This window comes from Podarcis gaigeae, assembly GCF_964106915.1.
Source record: "Podarcis gaigeae genome assembly, chromosome: 2".
Lineage (NCBI taxonomy): Eukaryota > Metazoa > Chordata > Lepidosauria > Squamata > Lacertidae > Podarcis > Podarcis gaigeae.
Genome location: NC_139679.1, coordinates 84,938,198 through 84,958,125, shown reverse-complemented (window position 1 = coordinate 84,958,125; position 19,928 = coordinate 84,938,198). Strand labels below are relative to the sequence as shown.

General features: G+C 44.3%; 1 protein-coding gene across 1 annotated transcript in view; it reads right to left on the bottom strand.

Annotated features, from left to right (window-relative positions):
• Positions 1-9,581: 9,581 nt before the first annotated feature.
• The window catches only part of CELSR3 (cadherin EGF LAG seven-pass G-type receptor 3), a 91,606-nt gene continuing 81,259 nt past the window's right edge, over positions 9,582-19,928 (bottom strand). Inside the window, exons 33-36 of the mRNA XM_083727099.1 lie at positions 19,540-19,713; positions 18,709-18,909; positions 15,692-16,814; positions 9,582-15,206 (exon numbers count right to left, since the gene is read on the bottom strand). Of these exons, the coding sequence (XP_083583225.1) occupies positions 15,179-15,206; positions 15,692-16,814; positions 18,709-18,909; positions 19,540-19,713 (1,526 nt within the window). The 3' untranslated portion in view covers positions 9,582-15,178. The remainder of the gene's footprint in view (positions 15,207-15,691; positions 16,815-18,708; positions 18,910-19,539; positions 19,714-19,928) is intronic.

Here is a 19,928-nt window from a genome sequence, read left to right as displayed (position 1 = left end):
GAGCAAGCTGATGGACTCATTGACCCAAGAAGAGAACCTAGATATAATGGACACATGAACATGCTGTAGAATGAATTGAGGGGCAGGTGGGACTCATCAACATGGGAATGTAACACCCACCTGTAATCAATAAAATGGTGGCCATTTCTGATCCAGATCATTGCCTGTTTGGAACAAAGCAAGACTCCGTTTAGGTTTTGTCCTAACAAGTTAGAATTGTTGAACATATCCATCTTGTAATAACACATAAATCTTAAAATCTAAAGCATCTAACACAGTAATAGTTCTTAAACATTTATTGTTACAAATTTTAAAAGGAGAGCTTTTGTTTAAGTCCAAAATGTTACCCAGTTCTGTATGAAAGCTCACCTGCTGACAGTGCAGAGGTGGGGATATCAGGTGGTGGGATGAGTTTTGTTTCAACTTTTATGACTCTCAGTTTTGTCATGTTTGCATACTCCCTACACAAAATGTATTCCATTATTTCTAGACTAGTAATTGATAAGCCAAACTTCAGGTACACTTTTGACCTTCAATTATAGATTGACCATCCAACAAACTTCAGATAAACTCTGGCCTTGATCATTAAAATTCCTCAAATAACCCTTTGACCCTTAGCAACAGGGATTTAACTCAATACTCTTTCCTTTTTGTACCCAAAGCCCCTTGGGAATTTTATGCTACCCAGAATTCATTATGAATTTGCTTTGTCTTTGTGTCCCCCCCCCCTAAAGCAATCACTATTCTTTGCTTATTTACATCTTCAAAACTTGGCCATCCTGCATGACCGTTCTCATTTGCCTACGCTATAGCCTACCTTTATAAAATAAGATATTTTCTGTTTCTTGTTCAGAGATGGATTGGTGTTGTTCTCAGTTGCCATTCTTACCAATTCCAGAAAAGCTAAATAGACTCTCCCTTTAGGAGACTTTTTTTTTGTTTTATTTGGTTCTCATTTAAAAAACAAAATGAAAACGCAGCTGTTGCATTTTTTATTATATATTTTATTGTAGTTTTTAAAAATTGTGGGATGTTATTGAATAAATAAAAAAAGGAAATTTACATTTGCCCTTCTAGAAGTTTCTCAAGAAATGTGGGATAAGTAACATTGAATAAGTTGGTTCCCCCCCCCCCCTTTATGGAGCCTTTTATTTTTGGTACACCTTGTGCCTCTGATGGTTTCAGCTATAGGTTTATGTTTCTGTATATTCCGAAAGTCAGGTGCACCACACTCCTGTTCTCCCCTTTCTTACGAAGGTGCTCTCTACTTACCTGTCTGTATCTCATTGCAAATATCTGTATAACCAGCTTTATCGTCTTTTCTTGTGAATGAATATAACAGCCCATGCCAGCCTTTGTTTGGTTTGGTTTTCATGTGCTTGTCCCAGGAAATTCTATTTTGTTATTTGGACTATATGGGTAACAATTAGTAAAAAATGCTTTTAAAAACATTTTATTTCCAAGTCACCTTGAGATAACCTGTTCCTAAAGGTGGAAAATAAACAAACTATGAATGAAGGATGTAAACTGTACCCATTTATTTTTGGGGGGGAACACACTTCTAGACACAGGTATCAGGCAGTGGATGGCAAAACTAGGTGCTCCCTCCCCACAAATCATCGAGACTGGAAATATTAGCAGAAAGTCAGTAAGTGGGTGACTCTCACCATCTCTGCTCCACCAGTGTTGGCACGTTCACATCAACCAGTGAGAATTCAGAAGCAGAGTGCCTTAATCGTATTAGTCTCATCTTCCTTCTCTGTCCCTTTTCCTCCTCATGAGTAGAGCCCTGCTTGATCAGGCCAAAGGCCCATCTAGTCCAGCATATTGTTCTCGCAGTGGCCAATCATAGGTCTATGGGAAGCCCACAAGCAGGACTTGAGTGCAGTAGAACATGCTAGAATCTGAAGGCTTCTTCTTTGGCTTCAGAGGTCTAGGGCAGAGGTGGGCAGCCTCAGGCATGGGGTCAAAGCTGATCCTTAGGCATCTCTAACCACCCTTCAGGACTCTCCTCAGGCCACAGCCACTCCCCAGACAACACACCTCACAGATTCTGCTCAATGTCCTCTTCTAGTACTGTTGTCTGGCTGAAATGTTTTTGCATCTGAACTCATCTATGTATAAATAAACCATATAACATAAAGATACCAGTCTCTGTTCTGGTATCTGTTACTGAATCTGTTATTGAATCTGAGGAGACTCACATAGGAAATGCAAATGCTCCTGGCAGATGTGTCCTACAATCAGCAACCATTGGTAAGTGCTGGTGTTTGCCAAACCCTGGGGAACATGGTGTGCTCTTTTCTGTGGCATCGTGGCCCATGCTCTTATGAGTTACACACATGGAAGGCCCCAATCACCTTCCTTATCTTGTTATGAAATTATAGATCGCAGATGGCAATTCAATCCTTTGTGTACTCCATGACCTTGATAACAAGATCAGATGTTGGACTGTGGTGGGTTTTGTTTTTGTTTTTTGTCTCGTTAAGTTCTCTGTTGCTGAATCATGACCAGAGGACAGCATGCCATGCCACCTTGTTATTTTTAGATTATTACATTAGGAAATGAATTAAATGACAACAATAAAGCTTGGGTCACACACTCAAGATGCAAATGTGATACAGTCAAGCCAATGAGAGCAATCACAGGATTTTCCAGTGCTTCATATAGCCCATGCAGCAATGCCATTAGGAAATTTCAGATTGTGAACTTAATGGTCTTATGGGGGTGGGGTCATCTTTAGAATGATGACAACATATTGTTATGAATTTGTGGGTGCCAGGCTTCTAATCCCTATAAATCTAGCTTCTGCTGCTTCTGTAACTACTGGTCTTAAGTCTTATTGCTGTGATAGCAGCTTGTGTGCTACGCTTTTCTAATCTGAGCCATGCTTTCCTCAGGGAGTTGAGAATGTTGTTGATATCTGTTTTGGCACTGTCATTAAAACATCTGTTTTTATTTGTCTCTGTGTGCCACAACTCTGGGTCCGTTCTCTTTCCTCTTTTTGGCCTCTCCTCTTACATCACAAAACCTGCGGTCCTCCAGATACAACTCCCATCATTCCTGACCTTTGGCAGTGCTGGCCCGAGCCAATGGTATTTGCATCCTAGGACTCTCATTCCTGCTTTATATAGTTAGCTTTGCTTGCAGTTATTCTGTTTAAGATATCAAAAGAATTATTCTACTGCCTCCAGCCAACTACCAGTCTCCCAAAATTCTGTTTTTCTCCATAATTCCATTACTAAGCAGTTTTTATCTAGTGCGCAACCATTAAAAATGTAATAGACCTGTAGGATCAAGCCACAGGCTCATCTATTCCATCACTCTGCCCTCACAGTGGCTAACCGTGGTTTGTTTTGCTTTTGCTCTTGCATTTATTATGTATTTTGTGTTTTTTATCTTGTATTTTTATGTAGTGAACTGCCCTAAGATTTTTGGATGAAGGGCAGGATACAAATTTAACAAACAAATAAATAAAAATGAGTGTTCAAATATACGTCAGGCTAGCTTCCTCATGAGGTGATTGCCAGGGCCATTAAAACAAAAGAGGGAAAGGGGCCCTGTGCCAGGAGACAAATGGATGGGGCCCCTCTTCCAGCTCTTAGATGGTTAGAAAGACGACGCCCGAGTTTTTAGGGCAAAGCTTTGTGTGATGTTAAGAAGCTATGGGAAAAACAGCAAGCAGAGGGTTAGCAATGCTTGATATCTGTTTGAATCCAAGGCTGCAGCTGAGAGAAGCAGGATCTTTTGGGGGTGTTAACACTGTGAACCCCTCCATTGTAGACTCAGGTTGCATATATGTGTAAATAAACCATATATCATAAAGATACCAGTCTCCACTGTGCCTCATTTCCAAAAGAAAATGCAAACCCAAAGGGAAAAGCATCTGGAACCCCTTGAGTCTTACACCACCTGGAGCCTGGGATGGCATCAGAGGACACACCCTACACAAACTCTGCTCCATGTCTTCTTTGAGTGCTGTTGTCTGGCTGACATGTTATTGCATCTGAGGAGACTCACATTGGAAGTGCAAATTCTCCTGGCTGATGTGTTCTACAATCAGCATCCAATGGCAAGTGCTGGTGTTTGCCAAACCCTGGAGAACATGGTGTGCTCTTTTCTGTGGAATCGTGGCCCATGCTATTATGAGTTACACACATGGAAGGCCCCAGTCACCTTCCTTATCTTGTTATGAAATTATAGATCGCAGATGGCAATTCAATCCTTTGTGTACGCCATGACCTTGATAACAAGATAAGATGTAGGACTGCAGTGGGTTTTGTTTTTGTGTGTTAAACCCTTTGAATCATGACCAGTATGCCACCTTACTATTTTTAGATGATTATGGGGGAAATGAATGAAATGACAACAATGGAGCCTGGCTCACAGATTCAAGACCCAAATGTGATGCAGTCAAGCCAATGAGAACAATCACAGGACTTTCCAGCAGGCCATGCGGCAATACTGTTAGGAAATTTCAGATTGTGGACTTAGTGGTCTTATGGGTGTGGGGTCATCTTTAGAATGATGGCAACACATATGTGTATATCACTTCACCAACCTCAAAATGTGGTTGCTGCATTTGGAAGGGGACAGGGCAGAGAATGGCGCTTGGGGGCAGACTCCAACTCATTCTGCTGAGTGGAGCCCTGGTAAAGTTCAGAAAGGGCAACTGAAATGACCAAGCGGATGAAGTGACTCCCTGGTGAAGAAAGGCTGAAGAATTTGGGACTTCTTAGTTCAGAAAAAAGGTGAGAAAGCAGCAACATGATAATGTTTATAAAATTTTGCATGGCATGGAGAAACAGAAAATGGCAAATGTAAGTACAGTCGTACTTTGGTTCTCAAACAGAATGCGTTCCAGGAGTCTGTTCGACTCCCGGAACCATTCGAAAACCAAAGCACGGCTTCCGATTGGCCATGGGAGCATCCTGCAGCCTATTGGAAGCCACACCGGACGTTCAGCTTTTGAAAATCGTTCAAAAACCGGAACAATCACTTCTGGGTTTTGATTGTTCGGGAGCCAATTTATTCAGGAGCCAAGGCATTCGGCTTCCATGGTGTCAGTGTACTGTACACATTGGGGCAAAAATGGTCGAAGTCATATATTCTGTGTTATGTACTGAAGTTCTCACCTTGGGCCAGCAGGGGGATTCTGTAGATAGTTTCACTCAGGTCCACATATGCAAATAAGGGATTGAAAGTGACGTTCAGTGATTGGATAGTTACAGAAAGCAGTTACTGTTGCGTTCTAGTGGAGCTCTATATAAGCAGGCTGGCTGAACCCTTCAGTTCAGTTCTGTTCTGGCCTGTGAATAAACAAGAGCTGTTTGAAGAATCGCTGTGTTGTCTGATATGTTCACCCACAACTTAACACTCCGTATTATTCTATTTGAGTTTGTTTGTTTTTGTACAATCAAGCAGTGTATAAATTCTGTGAAATTAGTAAATAAGGCTGTTCATTTTTGGACATCTAATAAAGTTGAGCGTTGGACAATTCAGGACCGACAAAAGAAAATACTTCACACAGCACCTAGCTAAATTATGGAATGCTGTCCCACAAAGACAGTGGGGGGGTCACCAGCAACTTGGATGGCCTCATAAGAGGATGAGTCAAATTCTCATAGGCTAAGATTATCAGGGGCTACTAACCCTGATGGGTATGTTCTACCTCCTCAGTGAGAGGTGGCATGCTTCTGAATAGCGGCTGCTGGAAAGTGGAGTAGGGCAGTGCTCTTGTGCCCAGGTCCTGCTTATGGGCTCCCCTTGGACACCTGGCTGGCCACGGTGAGTTAAGTGGAGAGAAGCAAATGTGTTGATGTGTACGTCTGCTCATAGGAACATTACCAAAAGAGGGTCCACTCCATCTCCATGTCTGCTTATGATCATCTCTGTCTGCCAGTCATGGCAGCTGTAGCCCTACTCTTCTCTGCATGAAGCTTGCACAATGATAATGTAAATTACCCTGACTCACTGGACCAGATAGGTCTTATGTCTATAACAATATGGCTAGAGCCAAGAGCAAGGCAGACTTTAGGCTTTGTTCTTCCCCTCCTCCTATCCGGTTACCGGCTATTGGATTCCCATTAAACCACTCCTTTCCTTATCTGCTTGTTCAAGGCTGAATTGCCACTTAAGCAAGAGAGACACAACCCCTCAATTAAGCTATAAACGAGGTCCTTGCAGAAAAGGACCCAGAGACCTTTCACTCTTATCACTAACGCTTTCACTCTCCTGTGCCTGCCTAGTTTTCTTTGCTCGCTTTCTTGTAGTCGGTTCTTGCTTCTTACCTGCCCATGAGTTCTGTTGCTTCAAAGCTAATTTTTGGTCCTCTTCACAATCAGGAAGGTGCAAATCCTGTGGAGACAAATCACATCCCAAAGCTAGTGTCCTACAGCAGCTTAACTGCCAGTTGGACTTTACCTGCTATTACGGCTGCTGGCTGACAAGCTTAATTGTCTTTTTCATTTCCTCAAAAATACATACATATAACAAACAATCCCCATATTACCCCCCCCCCACAGAAACATCCCACGCATAAACAATGTTAATGATGTAGTCAAACATTATGCAGGTCTGTGTAATGGTTTCGAGTTGGTTACATCAGGTAGGTGCCTTCCACCCTCTGTTTCAACCAATTTTCCCAGACACCATCCTTTCCAGTTCCCCGAATGGGCCATGCAGTTTCAAAGCTGTCTTTGTGTTTCTTATCGCTCCAAGATGCTTAGTTTCTCCATAAGGGTTTGTGTTCCATCTTCCTGTGGATGATGTTGAGATTCCTGCTGGGATTTGGACTGGATGACCCCCAGGTCCCTTTCAGCTCTGCAATTCTACTCTGCTAGCATCCTGAAGCAAAAGAGAAGACGGGGAGTGTGAGATGCCTGCCACTGTTTGTGTGAACCCGACAGTTACATATGAACAGGGAAGGTTAGAGGTAAGTGAGGTATATCATATTGCAACATATTGTAACTGCTTACTCAAGAGTTATTTTGTTTGGAATTGAGAAAGCAGCGTATGAGTCCGTACAGGGGTAACTGAGCACCAGCAGGGAACAAAGAAACGTAAACTGTGCATGGTTGTAGTTCAAACAATTTCCAATCATTTATTTGTTAAATGTGTATACCACCATTCATCAGTAGATCTCAGGGCAGTTTGCAGGATAAAAGGATTGTGGTTCTCTTTGTTCGAGGCAGTTCTCATTAGACTCATCTGTGGAGGCTGTCCTTTGCTGCAGCAGAGAATAAAGAGGGCACCTAGCTTGATGCCATGCTTCAGATTTTTTTTTAAAAAAGATTGTCAAGGAAATGCCCTTAGGTGTTTGTCCCAGGTGGGATTAAACAAAGACACGACCATGAGAAGTGCAAAGCAAGGCACCCAGCTAGGGGCATCTTCCACACCGCCATGCCTCTAGGGTTAAGTTAGTAGATGTTTTCCAATATTTCCATCTGCAGCCATGAAGAAGATTAGTAGGTCTTTAAGTAAATTACTATGTTCAGCTATAGATTTAACAAAGCAAGCCTTGGATCAGGTTGTATATCACCTGTCCCATCATAGAAGAAACTTCTTCGGAGATTCTTTTTCCAAAACAATTGTACCAGTTTGCAATCCCAACAATATATGGAAATATGGAACATAACTGTTGACATCCTCTTCAACATAAAGCAGATGAAAGAGATATTAACCTGTGGCATTTCGTGGGTGTCTAGTGCCATCTGTGAATTGTTTTAAAACCACTTTCCCTCATTTTAGCAAGCACTGACTTCAAAGGGCTTCCCCACCAGGTTTTCGCCAGTCTGCGTTGTCAGTTCCACAGTGTGCATGCATTTCCAATACAGATTTTAATGAGATTAGATCCCCTGTGATCACAGCACAGATAATCTTGTAGATATTTGAGGGAAGTTTTTTTTTTAAATGTCTATGTAGAATTAAAAACTAGTTGTTCAAATGTAGATTACTAGTTAACAGTTCAGGATGGTTGACATTCCATCAGTGGGACCTGATGCTTAGGAGATGGGCACAATTCAAAGTGTTGGTGCTGACCTTTAAAACCCTAAACGGCCTTGGCCCAGTATACCTGAAGGAGCATCTCCCCAGAGTGGTTGGGGAGGCCTGGCCAGATGGGTGGGGTATTATTATTATTATTATTAATCATCATTAATATTATTATTATAATCAAAGCTTGGATAAGGTGACCTACTCTTGCTTTTATATCTGTCAATGGCTTTTAGCAGGTATAGGCAAACTCGGCCCTCCAGATGTTTTGGGACTACAACTCCCATCATCCCTGACCTCTGTTCCTGTTAGCTAGGGATGGTGGGAGTTGTAGTCCCAAAACATCTGGAGGGCCAAGTTTGCCTATGCCTGGCTTTTAGTCATGATGTATCGACAGAGCCTCTATGTATCAGTTACTGGAGATGGAGGACAGGGGAATGTCCCTCCATTCATGCCTTGCTTGTGACCACCCAGTCATTTGACTGGTTTCTGTTGAAAATGGGACGCTACAGTAGAGCGACCTTTGGTCTGTCCTAGCAAAGCAATTGCTCGTATGCCCTTTACAAGCTTTTCACTCTGGAGTCAGCTCAAATAGTAGCCGGAAGAAGAAAGCAAGTTTAAGATTGTTCATGGGGTGGAGTGGAGGGTGGATCCACGGTTTGCTGTAAATATTTATCCTTCTTCACTGCCAAGAGGAAAATAAAACTCCGGTAGGCTCAGTAACGCATTTCTTGAGTGTTCCAAAGTTGGGCAAAGCTATTGAGTTACTTTTTCTTCCTTCCATGTTTAGCTATTGTTTTCCAAGAGATACTTATCCAACTATGATGACTGATCATCAATAAAAAAAATAGTAATCAATTAATGTCAGTGCTTTTTTCCTGGGGGGACACATACCCCTAAATATTTTGTGAATCTAAGTTTGGCCTCATTGAGGGGCAGTATTTCAATATGAGTAGGAAAATGAGAGTACCCCTAAACATATTTTTAGAAAAACAGCACTGATTGATGTCATTCATGATTAAGGCTGCAAGCCTTTGTAACGCTTACCTGGGATTAAGTTCCACTGAACTCAACAGAAATGAATTTTGAGGAGACATGCAGAGAGGAGTATGTCCTGCACACATTTACTTGGAAGCAGGTAGGCTGTATTGAAATGTGGGACTTAAATCTTGAGGAGGTAGGCACAGACTCACATTGTAAATTGAACAGAATAAGCCCTATAGTCCAATAGTTCTCCAAGTGATTCTTACTGGTTTACCAGGGTGGTTAACTAGGAGCCCTTCTGGTGTTGCTGGACTACAGTGCCCATCACCGTGGACCACTGATCATGCTAGCGGGGACTGATGGGAGCTGGAGTCCAGCGACATCTGGAGGGCCATAAGCTCCCTAGTCTTGTTCAGCGGGGTACCATTTTATCCAGTGGAGAGGACCAGTCTTTTAATTTCCTCATCCTCATCATTAAACTTTCAGAAACCCTGGAACTTCAGCATGGCTCATCATCATATAAGCACTTCTGCCATACTTTTTCCCATGATTGAAAAATTTAGAAGAAGTAAGAAGCAGACAGGCACAAAGCGAGGGAGCCACACTGTGTTTTATCTTTTATTTCCAAATCTGTTGCTTTCATGGTACAATTTTACATGGCTGGGGAGGACGTCCACAGACCTCTCTCTGCCCCTTGCCAACAAACTGGAGAGGGGGAGGGAAAGACGAAAAATAGAATTAACCAACCAAAACAAATGCTCTCCAGAGCCTAGGCCACCACATGTACAATCAAAGAACCGCTCTGCAGATTCGCACGGCAACTTCATCTCCCAGGAAAGAGAAAGGGATGGGGAATGCCTCTTCCCAGGAACATTCTGAGCTCTTCAAGGCAGTGATAAGAGTGCCAGCTGTCAGCAGCAACACAGCAAACACTAGGAAGGCATGAGAGAGGCTGACACTTTTGCCTATAGCTCAGTGTCATTCTTTTTGGCACACATCTCTGCGAAGCGTTTGATGAGTTCGGTGGATCCTTTCCTTATCCCCCAAAGAGGCATGCAAACCTCTCGGGCAGAAGTAGCGCCTCTGAACGTGACCCATCTGCTTTCTTCCTCAAACTAACAAACAGGGTTGGTGTTGTTAAAGGAGTGCCCTGGTAGACCAGGACAATCTGCACACAGCTTTGGTGGGTTTGGTGGCCTCGCACCCCTCCTAGACAAAACCATGTTCAACATGCTGGGAAGTAGAAGTGGAGGTTTTGAAAATGGAAGCCTCCTTGTAAGAAAGATCTGTACTGATGCAGTTATGTGTGTGTGTGTGAGAGAGAGAGAGAGATAGATGAGGGCTTTCCTTTGATGGCAGGGCCTCTTCTAGATATTGAATCGAACCCACAAGAAAACATAGCCACTTACCCAATCAAGCCCTTCCCGAAGAGAGAGAAAAGCCTGGTTCCAATATAAATCAGTTTAAAATGAAAACAGAAACTCCAGTATTCCACCAACCCACCAACTAGCTTACTTTTCTTTTCTTTTTGATGATCAATAAACATTGCAGACATCAATTGAATTATAAAGAGGGTAGAAAGTACAAACAGCATCCAAAGAAAGTAGGAGACAATCTTTCTTGAGATCAGTGGAACAAAGAGAAAATCTGGATCCTGGTTTGGCTATATATACATACACAGACTGAAAACCCCCCAGTGTAAACAAGCTCTTTAATGGAGCCCAACAGGTCACATTCAGGGATGATGAGTACACAAAGGACTTTTGCATTCAGCACGTCTGGAATGATCTGCACTTTTACATGAGAAAGAAGTTGCATTTCATTTCTTTTACATATTTGCACAAAAGCATGCCTGGGTCTTTGCTTGCTTCTCAGCCTCGTTTCTTCCTAGCTTGATTCTTATAAACAAGTAAGTTCTGCTTAATTTTTTTTTCTGGGCCCAATCCCCCATCTTCTGCCTTTGCAAGGGTCAGTGATAACTGTGCCCTCTGCTTGGCAGCAGAGGTAGATTGCCACCCGCCTCTTGGCTTGGCACATAATGGTTTCCTCCATTTCTACATGGGAGAATAAAGGCAGCTCTGACCAAAAGCTGGAGCAATCCCACCTTTGCTCAGGCAACAAGTGGGAAAGGTCAGAAGGCTAACGGGAGCCCTTTCCCTCCCAGGGTAACAGACTGTGGAATGTATTTGAGAATCATTAAAAAAGAAAAACCCCATTCCTTTTTCTTAGTCACAATTAGGCCAATCAAAAGGCGTCTGGCCTGAGCGAGTGGAAGGGGCGGCCACAAGCCAGCTGCCACACACCTTGGACCATCACAGAAAAAAAAGTCCCCCAGTGTAAACATTAAGTCAGTTTTGTTTAACATTAAGCTGTAGCATTCTGTGGTAATAAGGCAGTAAACGGAGCATTGTCGCCGCTGAAAGTGAGTTAAGAGACATCAACATGAAAGGGAAGCCTGAGATTGGAAGTAGATCTTATATAGAACCAAAAGACCAGTTGCTTCTCTTATAAGCACAATCCTCTCGGCCACCAGAGCTAGAAATTTAAACATTCAGACAGATATGTGGTACACTCCTCTGTGTGTGTGTGTGTGTGTGTGTGTGTGTGTGTGTGTGTGTGTGTAGGGTGTTATTTGGATGCAACCTTCTCAAATTATCCCTGTATTTGGAAGAAAACAAATTTAACATATCTGGGAGGAGGCTGCCTTCTCCCTAACTTGGAGATTTTAATGGACGGTTCTGCTTTCAAACAGGCAATTCTTGGTGATGGTTCTGAGAGAACGCATTGCCACGAAGGGACTGTATCACTTGCCCTTATGAACATTCAGGTCCTACTCTCTGATCAGGGCGAGGGCAAGGGTTTTATTGGTTGTTCTGCAACATTTCCTCAGTGTCACCACATTATTGCTGTCTGGAAAGGCACTCTTCCGCTCTGGCGCAATAAAAGTGGGGCACTTCTCCACCTCAGCCCATTTGTGGAGTGAAAATTCAGCAGGAAGCTTATGGGACACACACCAACTTGTTTGTCTACCCTGAAACTTTTGCAGGAGCAAACAACACTGGCAGGGATTGCGTATAACTGCCCTGACACCATCATGAGTGCAAATCATCATGAATGCACAATGAAAAGGTAATCTGGAGAGGCGAACAGTCCTAAGTGGAGTTAAACACCACTAGTGGTACCCCACTATTGCTTTAAAAAAAGTGTGGTTAAAAAGAAAACAAACAGTTGTGCACCGAGGCCCCAAAATTAACTGGGTGCCCTTGAGAGTTGACTAGACTGCCACACTCCTGGGACAAAGAAGAAATGAGTATATGGGCACCCAAAGGAAGAGTGGAATAAAGTGTGAAAAGCAAATTAGAATTACAGGTTGTTGCTTTATGTGTGTTTGTGTGCATTTCGCATTTCTATTTCAATTTAAATAAGCACAAGTGCAGTGATGAAGGCCGTTTCTTCTAATGTCTGGATAGAAAGGATGGCTTTTGACAGCAAAGCAGCTTTTCTGAATCTTTTAAGGCCATTGAGAGCTATAATTTGTTAAAAACAAAAGCACCTGGAAATGCATTTGGTTTAGAGCTGGAGAGGGGTGTGTGTGTGTGTGTGTGTCCATGTACAACTACATACAATGATGTAAATGTTCACTTAATTTCAAGACAAGAGAGAAATGCTTACAGTCCAGGGAGTAAGAAATCATGTACTGTACTGTGTAAAAATGAGCAAGTCAAAGCTATTGACTAATTCTGGAATAAGTGAGGCGAAAGTGTACAGTTAAAATGCTTTGGTACTACTGTAATGAGACTTAGGGCTACAGTCCTTATGCATACTTACTCACTAGAGAGTAAACTCCATAAAAATAGTGGGACATTTCCATGCAAACAATAGGATTGCACCATAACATGTATAGGATTGCGCCATAACATATATAGGATTGCACCATAAATCACAACTGGATTTCACTAGTTTCTACCTAGAGAACATATTTGTGTTGTTTTGTATATATGCACACCAGGACATGAACTGCTAAATGAAAACGATGAATGAAGGACTTCCTCCCTTGTTTAATTCGGTTGTGGTCTATAGCTCATATTTGTAGGTTTCCTAGATCTGTATCAGTATCCAAACTGCAGAATTACAGAGAGAACTCCTGGAAGATTAGCACTTGCTTATGAATGTCAGGAGTCAGTGGCAGACCTGAGCAGCAGCATGAAAGGTATGGAGAGATGGTGGAAGCAAGTCAGGTGCCACTTCTGCGTAAGCTTGGGGTGCCACTCTGGTACCCTTCTGCAACCTGGTGCCCTCCAGATGTTTTGGGCTCCCATTGTCCCTGACCATTGGCGACCATGGTACTGATACTGATGGGAATTGGGGAAGGCTGGCACTATGGGATAAGCCTCAGATTGACATAGATACTTCCTGAGTAATCAATAACCTCACCACATGTGGATTACATCAGTGGTATAGCATACCACAAATATGAAATAATGTTATTCCACGGGTGGGGAAACTATTGAAGGACCCTTTAAAAACAAGGTTTTGAAAATAATGCAGAAGAGCATCCTGTCAGTTTAGGCCAATCACTGCCAAGATGAATGAGATCAGCATCACATTAATGGAATGTCTGGAATCCTCAGAATGCTTTCTTCTTCGTTTGATGAGAGGGAACATGGAGAGGTTGGGTGGAAGGAAATAAGTTTTCCACAAAGGATTTCTTTTGAAACCTCAGGGCAGGGGTCCCATTCAAAATGGGATGCTTTGGAGAATTCTCCAATCTCTCTTTCAGCTTTTAGTGAAGGTTGCCCATTTCCCGCCCCCACACACCCCAGGCAGGACTTCTGAACTTTTGTTTTTTAAACATATCATTCTGAATTTTTCAATGCTGTGTGTGTGATGCCAAAAAAATTCAGCAGGTGGCTGTAGTCAGGGGTAGATCCTGACCTGCTAAATTCCTGCTGCTGTTAAATGTAAGAGCCCCACGGGGGAAAAAACAAGCCACCCTGTTTTCGAAGTTGTGTCCTAAACACTGTATACCATGACATTCACACTCAAGGCCCAAGGAATAGGAAATTGGTAGGAGAAGGTAGGCTGACAGCAAAGCACCGAGGTTAATGCCCTTGTCATGAAGAAAATGAATGAGAAAGAGGAAGGGAAACGCAAGTTTCTCATGTGCGCCACGGCTGGATCAAGGCTAAGTTTAGGAAGAGGCACCTTAGAGGGCTCAGATTCTTCCATCTCTCCACTGTCAGCCCAGCCTCACAGGACGGATGGTTCCCAATACCCACTCTGGCTGCAAAAATGTCTGAGAAGAGGACGGAGGCCGTGTATGGAAGAGCATATAAAATATATGCGAGGCCTCTAAATTGAAGCAGTAAAGCTGTGCCCACATGGGGAAGCATTCACAAGAGCTCCACGAAAGCTCCTGGCTAAGGGAATGTGGGAATTTTGGCGCATTCAAGGGTCCAATCACGGGACTGACGGCTTGGGCCAGTGGTGGGTGTGTTTGGGCCTGCCCCTTCCCCAGCAAGATGGCCGCCACTTAGTGCTGCCACCGTGAGGATGTCAGGCAGGGGCCTGCCTAAAGGGCAGTCTGAAGAGGGCCTTCAAATGATCTGTCGCTCCATTTTTCCTACCCTGCAAGGCCCTCTGAGGAGCCCTCACTTGGAGAAGAAGCCTGCATAGCATCATGCCACAGTTCGGACGTTATCACTGCCAAAGACAAATGAGATCAGCATCACGGCAACGGAAACAGCAGGACCGTAAAAATAACCATAGAAATTTCTCTTCTCTCTGATTACAAAGTTACAAAAAGGTATAAAAAACCCCTTCCCGGACCCTCCCACCCTTTCACGGTTGCACAGAGTATAGAAATGTATCAGAAAGGAAGATTTCAATTGGTCTGGGTTGTTGTTGTTTTTGTTTATATGATTTGCTCGTGGTGTGTTAACTTCCCCACCTCATTCCCTCGGAGCAGGGAGAGTGGCCAGTGTGGCACAGAGGTACCCCCCCTTCAAAGACACCTTTCTTCCACAGCCAGGTCTTGCCTGACTCTCGGCCCACGAGTTCTCCACGTGGTTGATCTGGGCCCCCAGTCAGCCTCAGTCCTTCCGTGGTAGGTGCCCTGAGGGATTCCCAATCCTCTGCTGGAAGTGCCTGGCCCCAGCAACCATTCCTGCTTCTTCCTTTGTTCTCACAGCAGCTGGACCCCTCAGGAATGACCTTCACTTCTTGTTATTCTTTGCAGGGGGGTGGGAAGAAAGGAAAGATATAATTAAGATGGACATTTCTTTCTTAAGACGCCTAAAAACAGAACATCTCTGTTCAGAACGAACTGCGTTTATGAGTTTAAGGAAATGTGTCCCCCTCCCCAGATTATGCCAGCAATTCTGCACAATTTTTCAACTTCCCGACTGCTTCCCAATTTTCAGCCAAAAGTTCTCCAGCGATAATTTTCAGCTCAGTCCTGCAACTGATGGGGCTTTTAGACCACACTGAGTGGTGGTGAATCCCAAGCACCTAGTTCAGGGCAAGAAAATCACAACCCTCCCTGACATACGAATACCTTCTCCACCCCTGAATCAAGATTTTCTCTCGTTCAGCTGTTTCTCTTCAACAAAGAGATCCACATTTCTAAATTCGCCCACCTTACTTGATAGGTCACAGGCAACACGAATTGGACCAAGAAGGGGGAAAATGCCCCCTCAGAAAGGAAGCCACTTACTCTGAGTCTGGCGAGAGCTCGGAAATACTGTGGGATGTTGCAGAGCGAGGTGGTGAAGGGCACGGCATGGAGGGTGTCGAGGAAGTCTGGGCCACGGAAGGCGTGGGTGTGGTCTGTGGGCCTGAGGGAGTGCTGGATGATTGCACAGAGGACAGGACAGAGGAGTTAAAAGATGCTAGGATGGAAGAAAGGATATCTAATTGCTCTGTGGAGGGGTGACGGCTGGGGATGGCTTCTAGATTTTCTCTAGAAGGGAGCCTCCTGGAGAGGAGTTCAAGGTTTTCCCTGGAAGGCTGCTGTCTGGAAAGAGGCTCCAGGTTTTCCCGAGAAGCCTGCCTGCCAGGCACTATGTCCAGATGCTCTCTGGAATTAGATCTTCTGGATAAAAAGTCCAGCTGCTCTCTCGACGTCTGCCTAGCTGTTGCCAGCTGCTCCCTCAGAGGCTGCTTCCTGGAAAGCAGATCCAGCTGTTCTCGAGAAGGGTCTCGACTTGGCAGTGTGTCCGTCCGATCTCTCGAGGCTTGCCTGTTCGGCATAGTGTTTAGCCATTCCCTAGAGAACTCCCTGACTGCTCCCCCACAGTCTAGCGGTTCTCTTGACCCAAATCTACAGGGCAAAGTATCTAGATGGTCTCTAGATCCCTGCCTCCTGGGTAGGGTGTTCCCATGATCTCTTTGATCGTGTCCAGAAGCTGCTTCTGCTACATTTTCTTGAGACCCATGCCTGCTGGGTATGCTTGCAAGGTGCTCTCTGGACCCGTGGCGGCTGAGGATCGTGTCTAGGTGCTCCCTTGACCCAGGCCTGTTCAGGATGGTGTCCAAACGCTCTCGAGAGCCGTGCCTGCTGGCAACTGCTTCTAGGCACTCGCCGGAGGTGTTGCGGCTCAGCTGCTCTCTGGACATCTGCCTCCTCATCAGCATGTCCAGCTGCTCCCGGGAAGAGTAGCGGCTCGCGGGCTGAGAGAGGCTCCCTGCCCCTGAATAGATCCTGCCGTAAGAAGCAGCGGGGACAGCCCGGTGGCCCAAGGTGGAGGTTTTGTACCAGGAAAGGTCGTTGGCCATCCTGCCCACGGAGGGCAGGCCTTGCAAAGTCGGAGGGTACTGGAGCCGATTCTTCAGGATACCTATACAATGTAAGCAAAGCAGAAGGTGAGAAGGATAAGCCTCTCTCCCAGGGCTCTCTCTGAGAGCTTTCCATTGGCAATGCCCATCCTATCTGTAGTCATCTTACTCTATCCTATTTCCTAACAGCAGGTCACTTTTGTATTTCTATTGATAGGAGAAAGCTTCCTTATCCTGCATTTACTCTTCTCTGTCAATATCCCTCCTCCGGTGTCTCTCTTTATGGCCTCTTCCTGCTGTTTCTGCTTACTTGAAGAATCACCTTATCCTTTTACAGATAGGTAGCCGTGTTGGTCTGCCATAGTCAAAACAAAAAAAATTCCTTCCAGTAGCACCTTAAAGACCAACTAAGTTAGTTCTTGGTATGAGCTTTCGTGTGCATGCACACTTCTTCAGATACACTGAAACAGAAGTTACCAGACCCTTCTATATAGTGAGAAGGTGGGGAGGGGTATTACTCAGAAGGGTGGTGGGAATGGGTGATTGGCAGATAGCTGTGATGAGCCTGTTGACAACTCTTAACGACTGCAATAGATCTTACAGGACCTGCAATAGGTCTTATATGTCCACTCAACTGCTTCAGTCTGTGGAATTAGCATTTAACAAATGATTATATTATTATTATATTATTATTAACAAATGATACACAATGTTGGAAGGATTCTATCCTTCATTATGACAGAACCTACACTCTGGAAATCCCTGTCCACGGAGGCACCTTTTCTGTATTTTTGGCATATGCCAAAACCCTTTTTTAATGCTACCCCAGACGTGTTCATTTGGATGTGTTATAACATGCAATTGTATTTCATTAGGTATATTTTTAAATTGGCTATTTTATTTAAAATCTAGGCCATCTTGTTTTTAACATATTGTGTTTGCTGGTATTTCAAATGTATATTTTATGTAAACTGCTTTGTGGCTTTGATCATTAAGCAGTATATAAATCCTCTTACGTGAAAAATAAGGAAGGTCAGTGGATGACATACTAACCACTGATAATAATACATTTTCTAAATTTATTAGCCACGTGTTACGGTTGTATTTGAGCAGATTATTCCGTATTGCAACACAGGGGTTTGTTTATACCAAGTCAGAACATTGGCCCATTTATCTCAGGATCCCCTCCTATACTGACTGGTAGTAGCTCTACCTGTTTGAGACAGGAGTTTCCCCCAGCCATTTCCCTGGAGATGCCAGGGATCTTTCTCATTCAAAGCATGTGTTCTAACACTACACTATGCCCCTGACTTTCCCTGGACCCCAAGCTACCCAGCAAGCATCATGGATGAGTGGGGATTTGCCACTAGGCCATCTTAGAGGCCCATGTAGGCCTCGCTCACTTCCTTCTGAGCTTCTGAGCCATAATAAAGGCAGTGACAATAAAATTATGGCACATGAAAACAAAACAAGGTGCTGCCCCCCTGGATAAAAGAAATAAAAGAAAAAGGAGTGAGACATAATCTGAATAGCTTTAACAAACTCATATTTCTGTGCAAATGCACTCATTACTGAAGGAAATCATGCTTTTGTGGAATTTCACAGATGATGATGATGAATTAAATTTCAATTTATATACCACCCTTTATCCGAAGATCCCAGGGCGGTGTACAACATTAAAAACATAACTGACATAGCATAATAATAAAAGACAATGAAACAATCGCGGGGGGGGGGGGGGGGCGGATTTCATAATAACAGCTCTAATCTGAGTGAGTGTGGCACAATTTGATCCACTACTCATAAAAGCAGCTGTGATGCTTATAAAAAGTCAAAAAAATCAACAAGCATCTGAATGGGAAGCCGCCTTTGAGCTTGAGGCCTGGGCCACATGGCTCTCCCACATTGGCCCTGCTTGCCACTACAGCACACTGGCTGCAGTTCTGTTTCTCTTACCTTTCCGCTGCCTCTGGGTCTGGGTGAGGGAGTTCTCATCGCCACTGGTCAAGGCCAGGTCCGGCTGGTTGTTGTTGGCAGCGTCCTTACTGGCATCGAACCCAAGTTTCCGCTCAGAGCCCCATTTCTGGAGGGAGCAGGGGTGAACTTCGCATTCGCCCAGCGCTGGCCAATAGGACATCAGGTCATTGCCATCTACATCTAGAGGGAGGACATGGCTGGTATATTACAAGGCGCACAAAGTGCATCTCAGCAGATTAATGAGAGAATTCGCCAGGGTTTTTGACTACGTGCTGTGAGGAAGAATTGGTTACGTTTTTCATCCTTTGCAGTGGATGGTGCAAAACTACTAGGGATGTGTCACATTGCCAACTCCCCACTGTGTAGCATCCACTGCATGCTGCGCAGCTCCGGGGGCAGAGAAATAACAAGTGCCTGGGCGACACCTGTACTGAAGGTACATCCCTTTGGGATGTTTGCAGAGATCTCAGAGTGCCTGCATGAGTTGGAAGAGATCATGCAAGAAGACTAAGACAGCAATTAAGTATTTAGTTTAATTCACATGCACAATTATTTTTCTTCTTCGCAGTGAAATGCAGGCTCCTTAATTTTAAGAGGAGCTGCCCACAGGCAAATCCTTGACCACTGGGCCATGTGGGCTGTGTATTATGGGAAATGGAGTCCAAGAGACCACAAGATTTACAATCCCATCTTAAGATGTGCGTTCCATGTTTTGTAATGGGCCCTGACATGTTACACAGTGCATAGCTCAGAGCTTGTTGCCCAGCTTGGCCTGAGAGTCAAGGTGTTTCTCTGCCCAGTGGCACTTGCCTTTGGGTGTGGTGTTGGAAGGGTTGGTGAGGAGCCTCTCGCTGTGTGCTGCCCTTTTGAACTGACGCTGGAACCTGCCGCGGAGATGCACGTTTTCCTCACTCTCTGATGATGGAATCGAGAGGCTGCGCTCTTCGTCAAGAGAGAGGTCGCTGTCCGAGTCAGAGTCTTGATCTGCGGGGAGATATGTAACACATGTAAAGAAGGTGGGGTTGAGGGAACAGCTTTTCAAGTGATGGCTAATAGCTTTCCAGTACATAAGCTGCCCTCTCCTGAGCAAGCTGAAGTTATGAACTCTGCCAGACTGGAACGATGTCACTGGTTCACAGCACATACCATGTCACTGGTTCACAGCCTCTAAAGGACAAAATGTTACAATGGTGGTTCCC